A 12283-nucleotide genomic window follows, 5' to 3' on the forward strand; every position below is an offset into this window, starting at 1 on the left:
TAAAATATTACAGAAACACATCGTACAATTGCAAGCGCAGCGAATAGGAGTAAAATGCTATTTTGCAGTCTTTGCTAAATCATGTTTTTGTGATTGTTTAGTATTGGTGTTTCTTAGTGTGTCTACAAACATACATCACTCTGGAGATCGTAGACCTTCCTAGCCTGGACCACATCGTTGGAGTCGGGCAGGCAGGTCCACTGGTGCAGGTGAGTGCGGTAGTTGAAGTCGTTGACCTGCTGCTGACACTTCTTGGCCAGCTCGATGGTCAGCATGTCCACTGGAAGGTTGAACTTGGTCTTGGTCTTCTCAAAGTCCTTCTTGTAGATGTTGTCACTGGCGATTCTGGCAGCATGGGCGGCCAGCATGATCAAGGGGTCGTCTTTGACGCTCAGGGCCCCAATATGGTGACCACACTGCTTGCGGAAGCCTGCCTTGTACTTGTACTGAGATTTCAAAGCAGAGTTATTGACAGGCGTCCTATCAAAACAAAAAAGGACAAAGTCATGGCTGAAAGTTGAATTTTGGACTTACATCACTGACAATGTCTCGAGAGGCCTTTGCTGACAAAAGCGAAATGGCGTCTTTGGGGAGCAAGTAGCCATTTTTGATGATTTCCATGTAGCCTTCATGGTAATGTCTCTATGGGAATAAAATAATATTTTAAGAAACAACTTGGGGAAAAAATAGATTTTTGGTTGACATTACACCCAATAAAATTCCATTTTTGTAAGTAGTGTGTATTATGTCGATATACATCAAAGGAGCATTTTGTATTCAGCAATACATTACCGGACTGGTGTTGAGCTTATTCTGCTTGGCTAGTATGATCTCAGGTGTGTCGGGCATGATGTGCAGGTTAGTTTTGTCGCTCTCCCACGCAGATACATACGCTTTCTGCAGAAAACAGTTATTTAGATTGCTAAACAGACTGTTTTGTATTGCTAATATAGAAATTTGATTCACAGTGTGTACGTAATGTACCTTGTCCATGATTTGGGCATTGGCCAGAGCCAGGGCATATGGCATGTCACTGGTTTTGGCGGTAAATTTGAAGTTGCTAGGATGCTGACGATATAGCCTGTCGCTCAAGATTTCAGACGCTTTCTTTGCTTTTTCGACATCCAGTGAGCCAATGGGCACCCAACCGGAACCCTTGATCCATTCCATGTCTGCTTTGTACACAGCCTATGTGAGGGATAAGGCAATTTTCATGAAATGAGTGTGGTCTTTGGTCAAACTCTCTTACGAGTTCGTCAATTTACATGTTTTAAAATATAGATGTTTTAAACTAATCCGTATTGTTCGCCGAAATGTAGTCATACATACAAAATTCACAAAATAGCATTGGTGTTTTGAAAAAAAAAAAAAAAACAACAATTTTACAATGAACAATATTGAAGTAAGATGATGAGCTTCATGTAAAAAGTAAACTAAGAGACTAGACTAACTACTCACGTCACTCTGAAGGTCGTACGCCTTTCTCGCCTGTACCACGTCGTTGGAGTCCGGCAGACAAGTCCAGTTGTGCAGGTGGGTTCTGTAGTTGAAATCATTGACCTGAATCTGGCATTTTTTGGCCAGTTCCAGGTTGAGCATGTCCACAGGCAGGTGGAATCTGGTCTTGGACTTGTTAAAGTCCTTCTTGTACAAGTTATCGCTGGAGATCTTGCCAGAGTTCAGGGCTAGCATGATCAGAGGATCATCATTGATGCTAAGTGCGCCGATGTGGTGGCCGACCTGCTTGCGGTATCCTGTCTTGTATTTGTACTGCATAATGAAGACAGTGTTAACTCACAATTGAATTACAAAGTCAAAAATGCAACATAAATACGAATGTTGACCTACATCACTTATGATCTCTCTTGAGCGTTTAGCAGCTACAATAGAAACAGCGTCAGGTTTCATGACGTAACCCTGTCGGAACATGTCCTCGACGGCTTGTTTGTATATTTTCTGTACGTGGAGAAAATGAATGATCAGGGAATTTGCCAGAATGTATTTATTGTAGGAGAAAATAAGATAAACCAGAATGGGCTCTACCTGGCTGAGGTTGTAAGCGTTGGCTCTAGAGAGCAGAATTTCAGGCAGGTCAGCGCCAACGTGATTCTTCACCTTCTCGGCCTCCCAAGCAGAAATGTAGTTTTTCTGTAATGACAAGTAAGACATTAAAAAATATAAAGACATATTCATTTCACACTATGAGCTGCAGGATGTGGGAAACATACCTTGTTCATGATCTCAGCATTTGCTGTGGCAAGAACCATAGGCATGGCAGTCATGTCTGTTGTGTACTTCAGAGTGTCTTGTTTATGCCTGTAAAGTCGGTCGCTGAGAATTTGGGAGGCATGCTTGGCTTTCACTACGTCCAGTGAACCAATAGGAACCCATCCCACACCCACAATCTCGTCCAAGTCAGCTTTGTACACAGCCTAATGGTGGAAAGTTGCATTGCATGGATATGAGAAAACCAAAGCTCAGCTCAGATGGATAAATTTTAGATTAAAACAACTGCTCTCACATCACTCTGAAGATCGTAGGCCTTCCTAGCCTGGACAACATCATTGGAGTCGGGCAGACATGTCCACTGGTGAAGATGAGTGCGGTAGTTGAAGTCATTGACTTGAATCTGGCACTTCTTAGCCAGTTCAAGGTTCAGCATGTCCACAGGCAAGTGGAATCGGGTCTTGGACTTGTTGAAGTCTTTCTTGTAGAGGGCATCGCTGGCTATCTTGGCCGAGTTCAGGGCTAGCATGATCAGGGGGTCGTCATTGATGCTGCGAGCACCAATGTGGTGGCCTACTTGCTGCCGGTAACCCGTTTTGTACTTGTACTGATGGAATCAGATAGGAAAGAGCTGAACTATACTATTCAGTAGTAACCTGTAGTCTTGCTTTGTAATTCTTTAAGAGAGCTACTGGATAATGGAATGTGCATTTAGAAAGTCACTTACATCACTAACAATATCCCGGGAGGCTTTAGCACTCTTCACAGCAACGGCATCTGGTGGCAGGAAGTAGCCCTTCTTGATGTCAGCCTCATAACCTTGTCTGTAGTGTTTCTGCATTGAAAATCACCAATATAAATTCAACAAAAAGGACGACAAGTACATACAAAGGTTAGAACCTTTGTATGTTTCTGGCATTGCTGTATGGGGGAGACTGAACAAAGCACTTGTTTGAACCAAGGTGAGAATGTCAAAATGTACAAGTGTAATGCTTACCCTGCTCATGTTGATAGCATTCTGCTGAGAGAGAAGTATCTCCGGTGTATCAGGGTTGATGTGCACCTTGGTTTTATCTTTCTCCCATGCTTCGATGTAGAGGCGCTGCAACAAACCACAATTGTTTACAAAACATCTGGCATTAACTTCTTATGTTATCCCAAAGATGTCTACCTTGTTCATTGTCAAAGCGTTATTCTTAGCTAGTTCAAAGTTCATTGCATCGATAGGGCTGGTAAATGGAAGTTTGCTGGGAGGTTGGCGATACTTCATTTCGCTCAAGATCTCAGCAGCCTTCTTAGCCTTTTCCACCTCAAGAGAGCCGACAGGGGCCCAGCCGAGACCCTGGAGCCACTTCAAGTCAGCCTTGTAGACGGCCTATAGGAAGAAGGGATTGTGGAATCTCGATGAAAACAAAAATAGCCAGGTCTTTTTCAATTTTGTTACAGCTACACTCACATCACTCTGCAGATCGTAGGCGTGTCTGGCTTGGCGAACGTCGTTGGAATCAGGGAGGCAAGTCCACTGGTGAAGGCGAGTGATGTAGTTAGCGTGGTTGACCTGGATCTGGTTCTTCTTGGCGAGCTCAAAGGCTAGCATGTCCACTGGCAGGTTGAACTTGGTCTTAGACTGGTTAAAGTCCTTCTTGTAGAGGGCGTCACTGGCGATCTTGGCCGAGTTCAGGGCCAGCATAAGGAGAGGATCATCCTGGACACTGAGGGCTCCGATGTGGTGGCCGACCTGCTTGCGGTATCCAGTCTTGTACTTGTACTTTGAGAGAAAGACATGCCACAATTGTTACATGTCAGAATATAGAGGAAATTAAAATTTTCTTTGACAAAAATTGTAATTTACATCACTGGCAATGTCCCTGGATGCCTTGGCTGCGCGGATGGGAATGGCATCATTGCGCATGTCGTAACCCTTTTTCTTGGCCTCTTCATTTGCTTGCTTGTACAATTTCTGTAATCAGCAAAAAAAAATGCATTAAGAACAACCAACGACAGCAAATATTTGAGTTGAAAGAGTGGTTCTTTATCTACCAAGCTGTAGTTGAGGTTGTTGGCTTTTGCGAGAACGGCATCCATGGCGTCGGGCATGACGTGGATCTTGGTCTTCTCTTTTTCCCAGGCGTCAATGTAGGCTTTCTGCAATCACACAATACCAATTTTGTGAGTCTAATTCACAAATGTCAAAAGTCCAAATGTAGATTGTTTAGCTATTCTTTAAACATATTTAACTGCTCTTGTATTCTTAGTATTGCTGGTGTTTAAATACCTGGTTCATGACTTGAGCGTTGGCTTTGGCCAGTACCATTGGCATGTCCTCAGTTGAGACCTTAAACTTGTAGTTGCTCGGGTGCTGACGATACTTATGATCACTCAGGATCTCGCCGGCTTTTTTAACCTTTTCCACATCCAGGGAACCAACAGGAACCCAGCCGATACCCTGTTGCAGCCTCAGGTCTTCCTTGTAAACATTCTGTGCATGACAGAAAGGGTTTACTGAAATATTTACATTTTCATTTATCAGAATTTTCATACATCACTCTGCAGGTCGTAAGCATGTCTGGCTTGGCGAACGTCGTTGGAGTCAGGCAAGCATGTCCAGTTGTGCAAGCGAGTGATGTAGTTGGCATGGTTGACTTGGATCTGGTTCTTTTTGGCCAGCTCAAAGGCTAGCATGTCCACAGGCAGGTGGAATCTAGTCTTGGACTGGTTGAAGTCCTTCTTGTAAAGGAAGTCGCTGGCAATCTTGGCTGAGTTCAGTGCCAACATGAGGAGAGGGTCATCCTGAACGCTGAGGGCCCCAATGTGGTGGCCAACCTGCTTGCGATATCCGGTCTTGTACTTGTACTAGGAAAGGAATATATCCATAATTACTTGTAAGAAGATAAAAATACGATTGCATAATTCTGGGAAACTTCAAAGTTGGAAAATTTCCATTGGAAATCATTAAAATTTGAAACTAGATACCCATTCTGTGTGACTATTTGTCGTTGGAATAATTTCAAAATAATCAATTTTAATATCAGAGAAATGTATTATAATCTTGAGGGAGGATTTAAACTTCTTTGGAACCTGAGCTCTAAATAGTATTGTCATAATTCCAACTTACATCGCTAGCAATGTCTCGGGAAGCCTTGGCTGCAAGGATAGAAATGGCATCTTTGCCTAGGTCATACCCCTTCTTCTTAGCCTCTTCATTTGCCTGCTTGTACAGTTTCTGTTGATGGGGAAAAACAGATAAGATACATGCTTACGGCAGCAAAAACTGGATCACAGCAACCACTTGCTCACTTACCAAGCTGTAGTTAATGTTGTTTGCTTTTGCAAGGACAACATCCATAGCGTCAGGCATGATGTGGATCAAGGTCTTCTGGTTTTCCCAGGCTTCTTGGTATGCTTTCTGATGCAAATTCCAGATATGCCAGGTTATGAGTACTAAGTCAATAATGAAATGATTTCTCTTACGTGTTGTGTCATGTTAACATTTTAATACCTTGTTCATGACTTGAGCGTTTGCCTTAGCCAGCACCATAGGCATGTCCTCAGTTGATACCTTAAACTTGTAATTGCTCGGGTGCTGGCGGTACTTCTGGTCACTCAGGATCTCGCCGGCTTTCTTCACCTTTTCTACATCCAACGAACCAATAGGCACCCAGCCCATACCCTGCTGCAGTTTCAGGTCTTCCTTATAAACATTCTGCTCAGGACACAAAGGGTTTTGTTAAATATTGTCGCCCAAATTTAAAACATTTTCATTCATTTGAATTTATTTCCATACATCACTCTGGAGGTCGTAGGCGTGTCTGGCTTGTCGAACATCATTGGAGTCAGGCAGGCAGGTCCATTGGTGCAGGCGGGTAATGTAGTTGGCGTGGTTGACCTGGATCTGATTCTTCTTGGCCAGCTCAAAGGCTAGCATGTCCACAGGCAGGTTGAACTTGGTCTTAGACTGGTTAAAGTCCTTCTTGTAGAGGGCATCACTGGCGATCTTGGCAGAGTTCAGGGCCAGCATAAGGAGAGGATCGTCCTGGATGCTGAGGGCCCCGATGTGGTGGCCCACTTGCTTCCGGTATCCAGTCTTGTACTTATACTAAAGAAAAATCGAATACCATCACATATAGTGTTTCTGAGGATGGAACAATCAGACAAATGGGTGCCACGCTGAATTGTGATCTTACATCACTGGCAATGTCTCTAGATGCCTTGGCTGCCAGGATTGAAATGGCATCTTTGCCTAAGTCATAACCCTTTTTCTTGGCGTCTTCGTTTGCCTGTTTGTATTGTTTCTGGGAGAAAAAAAAAAGCAGAAAAACTTAAAGAAAATCAACTCACAAAAATGTTGTCAGATATCTGTGGGACCAGCACGATAAATAGTTGCTTGATTTGCAAAAAAACAAAAACCTCACCAAACTGTAGTTGGCCTTGTTGGCTTTGGCCAGCACAATGTCCATAGCATCTGGCATTATATGAATGGTTGTCTTATCTTTGTCCCAGGCTTGAGTGTAGGCATGCTGCAATTTTGGGGGTTTAAATACACATTATTAAATTGAATTCATTCATTATTTTGGTAATGCCGAAAAACTGCTTGAACAAACCTTGTTCATGACTTGAGCATTGGCCTTAGCCAGCACCAGGGGCATGTCCTCAGTTGTCACCTTAAACTTGTAGTTGCTTGGGTGCTGACGGTATTTCTGTTCACTCAGGATCTCACCAGCTTTTTTCACCTTCTCCACATCAAGTGAACCAATAGGAACCCATCCAATGCCCTGAAGCAACTTCAGTTCTTCCTTGTAGACCACCTGAACAAGACAAGTGTGTTATGTGTTGGTTATCCTTGAGATCAGGGGGATTTAAACTTTTGGATCCACTCACGTCACTCTGCAGGTCGTATGCGTGTCTGGCTTGTCGAACATCATTGGAGTCAGGCAGGCAGGTCCAGTTATGCAGGCGGGTAATGTAGTTGGCGTGGTTGACCTGGATCTGGTTCTTCTTGGCAAGCTCAAACGATAACATGTCTACTGGCAGGTGGAATCTAGTTTTGGACTGGTTAAAGTCCTTCTTGTAGAGGGCATCACTGGCGATCTTGGCTGAGTTCAGGGCCAACATGAGGAGAGGGTCATCCTGAATGCTGAGGGCCCCAATGTGGTGGCCGACCTGCTTACGATAACCGGTCTTGTACTTATACTGGAAGAGAAAAACAAGTGTTGGGATAAACCAGCCAAGAGAAGAAATGTACATATTAAACAGGATGAAGCGGAACAGGGATCCGGCTAGAGAGGATTTTTATCAGGTTTGGGTAATAAAATAAAGAGGTGGAAATGTACTAAATAAGTAACATACAAGGACAGTAAAGTACTTACATCACTTGCAATAATCGTTGAGGCTTTAGCAGCCTGGACTGAGATAGCATCAGCACGGAGATTGTGACCCTTCTTCTTGGCAAGCTCATTTTCCAGTTTATACAGTTTCTAATGACAACAAAGAAAAAAACAATTTCAAACTTATCCTAACATGCAGCAACTGTGGATAAGTAACAGTAGTTATAAGGTTCTTGCCTCGCTATAGTTTTTCTTGTTTTCCCGGGCCAGAACTACATCCATCGCGTCAGGCATGAGGTGGATGGTTCTCTTGTCGTGGTCCCAGGCTTTGGTGTAAGATTGCTGTAAACACAAGGTTGTGTGGGTTTTCAGACACAAAAATGATCAAAAGTGATCTTTTTGTCCTTTCCAGTACCTTATCCATGATCTGGTTGTTGGCAGTGGCCAATGCTAGGTCCATGGAGTGCATGTCTTTGGTAAATTTAAAGGTGCTGGGATGCTGGCGGTATCCATGATCCCTCAAGATTTGGCCAGCTGTTTTAACTTTCTCCACCTCCAATGAGCCGATGGGTACCCAACCGATTCCTTTCATGTAGTTTTCATACTCACTCTTGTACTGGTTCTGTATGAGAAAGGGGACATGTTCTCTCAGTGTCCTTCACTTTCATATATTAGGCAATTCCAAACAATTTTTGAGCAGTCAATTATTTGCAGTCTTTTAAAATACTGGACAAAAATATATTGTACATATGTTAGTCATACATCACTGGCAATGAACTGCATGTTTCGGGCCAGTTCCAGGTTCATGGCATCAGGCAGGACAGTGTAGTGAGGGATAATGCTCTTGTATCCTGTCATGGTCTGCACAGTCGAGGCGTGCTTGGCATGGGCCACACTCATCATGTCTACTGGTGAGTGGTACTTGAGCTTAGACTTGTGGTAGTCCTTCTTGTAGTTCTTGTCACTCTGCAGCTTAGCCACCTCCATATAGTGGACCAGCAGGGGGTCATCCTGCAGGCTACGGAAGCCCACATGGTGACCTCTTGCTTTCTCGAAAGCCAGTTTGTACTTGTACTGGAATAAAACATTTTTTTTTAAAAATCAACAACCATTTAATGGCTCATGACAGAGGAAGGTACTCTTAAATGTACATCCTATTATTAAACTCATTATCACACTCACGTTGCTGGCAATGTTGGAACTAGACTTGGCAGCTACAATTGGGATGGCATCGGCTCTCAAGTCGTAGCCCTTGTTAGCCATTTCTACAAGGCCAGCTTTGTACCGTTTCTGTTGAATAAAGTAGGACAGTTGTGTAGCTGACTCAAACAAGAATTATCTCCAGTAGTATTCTTACATTGCTCATATTGATGGCATTAGCTTTAGCCAGAACAATCTCAGGAGCATCTGGCATGACATGGACCGTCAGTTTGTCCTTTTCCCAAGCGGCCGTGTAAGCTTTCTGAAAATGAATTCCACAGGATTAGCATGTTTGGGGTCTAGAGAGCAAGAGAAATCTATTCAAATGTGCTGCACCTTATCCATGATCTGGTTGTTGGCCGTGGCCAGGGCCATGTCCATGGAGTCCATTAGCTTGCTGTACTTGAAGCTGGATGGGTGAGTGCGGTATTTGGCCTCACTTAGGATATCACCACCAACCTTGGCGGTTTCCACTGCGAGTGAGCCAATGGGGACCCAGCCAATACCTCTAACATAGTTGTTCCAGTCGAACTTATAATCACACTAGACAGATAATTAATCATCAGTGAGTGGCCACAGTCACTAGAGACTAAAGAATTGAAAGCCAGTACTTGAGACTTATTATTCACACATACAATACAGTATCTGACTTAATTTCAATCGCAATGATGTTACTTACATCACTAGACTGGGTGTTCATAGTACGAGCAAGCACAAAATTCATGGCATCTGGGAGGAGAGCATTGGTGTGGTGGATCTTCCTGTAGCCGGCCATAGTCTGAGCAGCTGATGCCTGCTTAGCATGGACTACGCTCAACATGTCCACTGGCGAGTGGTACTTCAGTTTGACCTTGTGGTAGTCCTTCTTGTAATTTTTGTCACTCTGCATCTTGGCCACCTCCATGTAATGGACCAGGAGGGGGTCATCCTGCAGACTGCGAAAGCCCACATGGTGCCCTCGCTCCTTCTCGTAGGCAAGTTTGTATTTGAACTGTAACGACAACCCAAATGAGTAAATTTATAGTGCATCATGACTTATCGTGCAGTTCAGGAATGCTTTTGTGACTTACATTACTGGCAATATTTGTGCTTGACTTAGCTGCTACAATGGGAATGGCATCTGCTTTCAGATTGTAGCCCTTGTTGGCCATCTCCACCAAACCGGATTTGTAAAGTTTCTGCATAATATACAGAAAAATTGAAAAATAGTTTTCAGATTACATGAATGACTATTGACCTTCTTGATGTGACAGTACAAAGTGAATTTACATCGCTCATGGTGATGGCATTGGCCTTGGCCAGTACAATCTCAGGAGAATCTGGCATTACGTGGACTGTTCGTTTGTCCTTTTCCCAAGCAGCCGTGTAGGCTTTCTATCAATGAAAAGCAGAGTAAAGCCAGATGAGCATTGAAATCTGATGTTATTATTATCTATTTGTCAAATTATTTGGCTTTTATTTAAGTGCATAGCTGCGACACACCTTATCCATGATCTGGTTGTTGACTGTGGCCAGGGCAATGTCCATGGAATCCATCAACTTGCTGTATTTGAAGTTGGAGGGATGGGTGCGGTACTTGTTCTCGCTTAGGATCTCACCACCAACCTTTGCGGTTTCTACTGCAAGCGAACCGATCGGGATCCAGCCGATACCTTTGACATAGTTGTTCCAATCGTACTTGTAATCACACTGTAGAAAGAAATCTTATCAGTGAGTGGACTGGTTCTCGGACTTGAAGGCTACTATTAATTGTTCTTATTATCCTGAAAAAACTTTTACTCTGACTTCAGAAATGTTTGATTAAAACAAATTGACTTGCTGAACCAAAGCAAAGACATTAGAACAAACTTACATCGCTGGATTGAGTGTTCATAGTACGAGCCAGCACAAAGTTCATCGCATCAGGAAGGAGAGCGTTGGTGTGGTGAATGTTCCTGTAGCCGGCCATGGTCTGAGCAGCTGAGGCCTGCTTAGCATGTACCACACTCAGCATGTCCACCGGCGAGTGATATTTGAGCTTGACTTGGTGGTAGTCCTTCTTGTAATTCTTGTCGCTTTGCATCTTGGCCACCTCCATGTAGTGGACCAGAAGGGGGTCGTCCTGCAGGCTACGGAAGCCCACGTGGTGGCCTCGCGCCTTTTCATACTCTTTTTTGTATTGTACCTAAAAAAAAATACAAGGCAATTGTAACATCTAGTTCCGAGGGACACTAAACGTTCCTCGTTTTACTTTTTGTATTTGTTAGGAGCATTAGCCTGGTCTTGGTGTGAAAACTCAGGCTAGCGGTTTTACGCACATTGCTGGCAATATGTCTCCCAAGCTTGGCATGCTGAATGGGAATGGCATCAGGCCTCAAGTCGTAGCCTTTGGCAATATCGTCCAGCCACTTTTGCTTGTACTGACTCTGCGTGGGAAAACACATACAGTATTCAGATTGGTCCTCCTAGTAAAAACTGTCCTCAAGTAAAGTAAATACTCTCACCTCACTGAGCGTCTGAGCATTAAATTTGGCCTGAAGGAACTCTGGGCTGTCAGCCGGCAGGTGATAGGTATGCATGAACTTCTCACCAGAAGCTTTGTATGCGGTCTGTGGGCATTAAAATCATATCTCAGTAAAATATCCAAATTTCTACACAAAAGACTGTAAGCAAAGTGCATCTTACAGGGTCCAGCTGCTTGGAGTTGCTCAGTGCCAAAGACATGTTCATACTATCACTGGTGCTGGTGAACTTGAATGTGCTAGGATGCTGACGGTAGCTGATCTCGTCCAGGGCGGCTTTGGCAGCTTTGGCCTTCTCCACGTCCAGAGAACCGATCGGAACCCACCCGGAACCTTGGTAGTAGTTGGTGTAATCGGCTTTGTAAGCATTCTGCGGAGAACCAGAGATACAGTATCTATCATATGATTTTGACTGAAGTGATAAGTTTTGTCATGTTACTAATCAAAAGCCCTAGCACGTACATCACTCTGAATCTCCATCATGTCCTTGCATTGTTGCACCCGCAAGTTATCGGGAAGAAGTAAGTAGTCGTGAAGGTATGTCCTGTAGCCGATCATGGTCTGCACAGCTGAACCGTGCTTGGCATGGGCTACACTCATCATGTCCACCGGCGAGTGATATTTGAGTTTGACTTGGTGGTAGTCCTTCTTGTAGTTTCTGTCGCTCTGCATCTTGGCCACCTCCATGTAGTGAACCAGCAGTGGGTCGTCCTGTAGGCTACGGAAGCCCACGTGTTTGCCCTTTGCCTTTTCGTGGGCCAATTTGTACTTGTACTGCAAAAGGAGAATACGGGAAACCTTAGATGGGAGCAGTTTTGAAAGAACTCAAATGTGTTGACAACCCACGTTGCTGGCAATGTCTCTGGAAGTCTTCGCGGCCACAATGGGGATAGCATCCTCTTTCATGTGATGTCCTTTGAGCAAATCCCGGCGGTGAGAATATGTGTAGTAATTCTGAAGAGAAACATCCATGTTAGGCTTAAGTATTGACCGTCAAAATTATTTGCAAGATGAAATAACTTCTTTGTATTT

At 43.9% G+C, this 12283-nt stretch overlaps 1 protein-coding gene across 18 annotated transcripts in view; it reads right to left on the bottom strand.

The window, feature by feature from the left end:
* Positions 1-12283, bottom strand: part of neb (nebulin) — a 106266-nt gene that overhangs the window by 58377 nt on the left and 35606 nt on the right. For all 18 annotated transcript variants that reach the window (XR_009066279.1, XM_057851876.1, XM_057851887.1 and 15 more), the window contains 42 exons: positions 12098-12205; positions 11714-12025; positions 11415-11621; positions 11234-11338; positions 11048-11155; positions 10603-10914; positions 10233-10439; positions 10020-10124; positions 9821-9928; positions 9430-9741; positions 9087-9293; positions 8908-9012; positions 8733-8840; positions 8313-8624; positions 7966-8172; positions 7788-7892; positions 7593-7700; positions 7105-7416; positions 6828-7031; positions 6639-6743; positions 6411-6518; positions 6011-6322; positions 5726-5929; positions 5528-5632; positions 5342-5449; positions 4768-5079; positions 4502-4705; positions 4267-4371; positions 4079-4186; positions 3683-3994; positions 3398-3601; positions 3224-3328; positions 2954-3061; positions 2522-2833; positions 2229-2432; positions 2044-2148; positions 1849-1956; positions 1459-1770; positions 985-1188; positions 793-897; positions 535-642; positions 135-446 (listed from right to left, as the gene is read on the bottom strand). Coding sequence is in view for 17 of the 18 variants with exons in the window: in XM_057851876.1 (XP_057707859.1) it covers positions 135-446; positions 535-642; positions 793-897; positions 985-1188; positions 1459-1770; positions 1849-1956; positions 2044-2148; positions 2229-2432; positions 2522-2833; positions 2954-3061; positions 3224-3328; positions 3398-3601; positions 3683-3994; positions 4079-4186; positions 4267-4371; positions 4502-4705; positions 4768-5079; positions 5342-5449; positions 5528-5632; positions 5726-5929; positions 6011-6322; positions 6411-6518; positions 6639-6743; positions 6828-7031; positions 7105-7416; positions 7593-7700; positions 7788-7892; positions 7966-8172; positions 8313-8624; positions 8733-8840; positions 8908-9012; positions 9087-9293; positions 9430-9741; positions 9821-9928; positions 10020-10124; positions 10233-10439; positions 10603-10914; positions 11048-11155; positions 11234-11338; positions 11415-11621; positions 11714-12025; positions 12098-12205 (7722 nt within the window). In the remaining variant the exon portion in view is untranslated. The remainder of the gene's footprint in view (positions 1-134; positions 447-534; positions 643-792; positions 898-984; positions 1189-1458; positions 1771-1848; positions 1957-2043; positions 2149-2228; positions 2433-2521; positions 2834-2953; positions 3062-3223; positions 3329-3397; positions 3602-3682; positions 3995-4078; positions 4187-4266; positions 4372-4501; positions 4706-4767; positions 5080-5341; positions 5450-5527; positions 5633-5725; positions 5930-6010; positions 6323-6410; positions 6519-6638; positions 6744-6827; positions 7032-7104; positions 7417-7592; positions 7701-7787; positions 7893-7965; positions 8173-8312; positions 8625-8732; positions 8841-8907; positions 9013-9086; positions 9294-9429; positions 9742-9820; positions 9929-10019; positions 10125-10232; positions 10440-10602; positions 10915-11047; positions 11156-11233; positions 11339-11414; positions 11622-11713; positions 12026-12097; positions 12206-12283) is intronic.

Source organism: Corythoichthys intestinalis, chromosome 12, assembly GCF_030265065.1.
Source record: "Corythoichthys intestinalis isolate RoL2023-P3 chromosome 12, ASM3026506v1, whole genome shotgun sequence".
NCBI lineage: Eukaryota > Metazoa > Chordata > Actinopteri > Syngnathiformes > Syngnathidae > Corythoichthys > Corythoichthys intestinalis.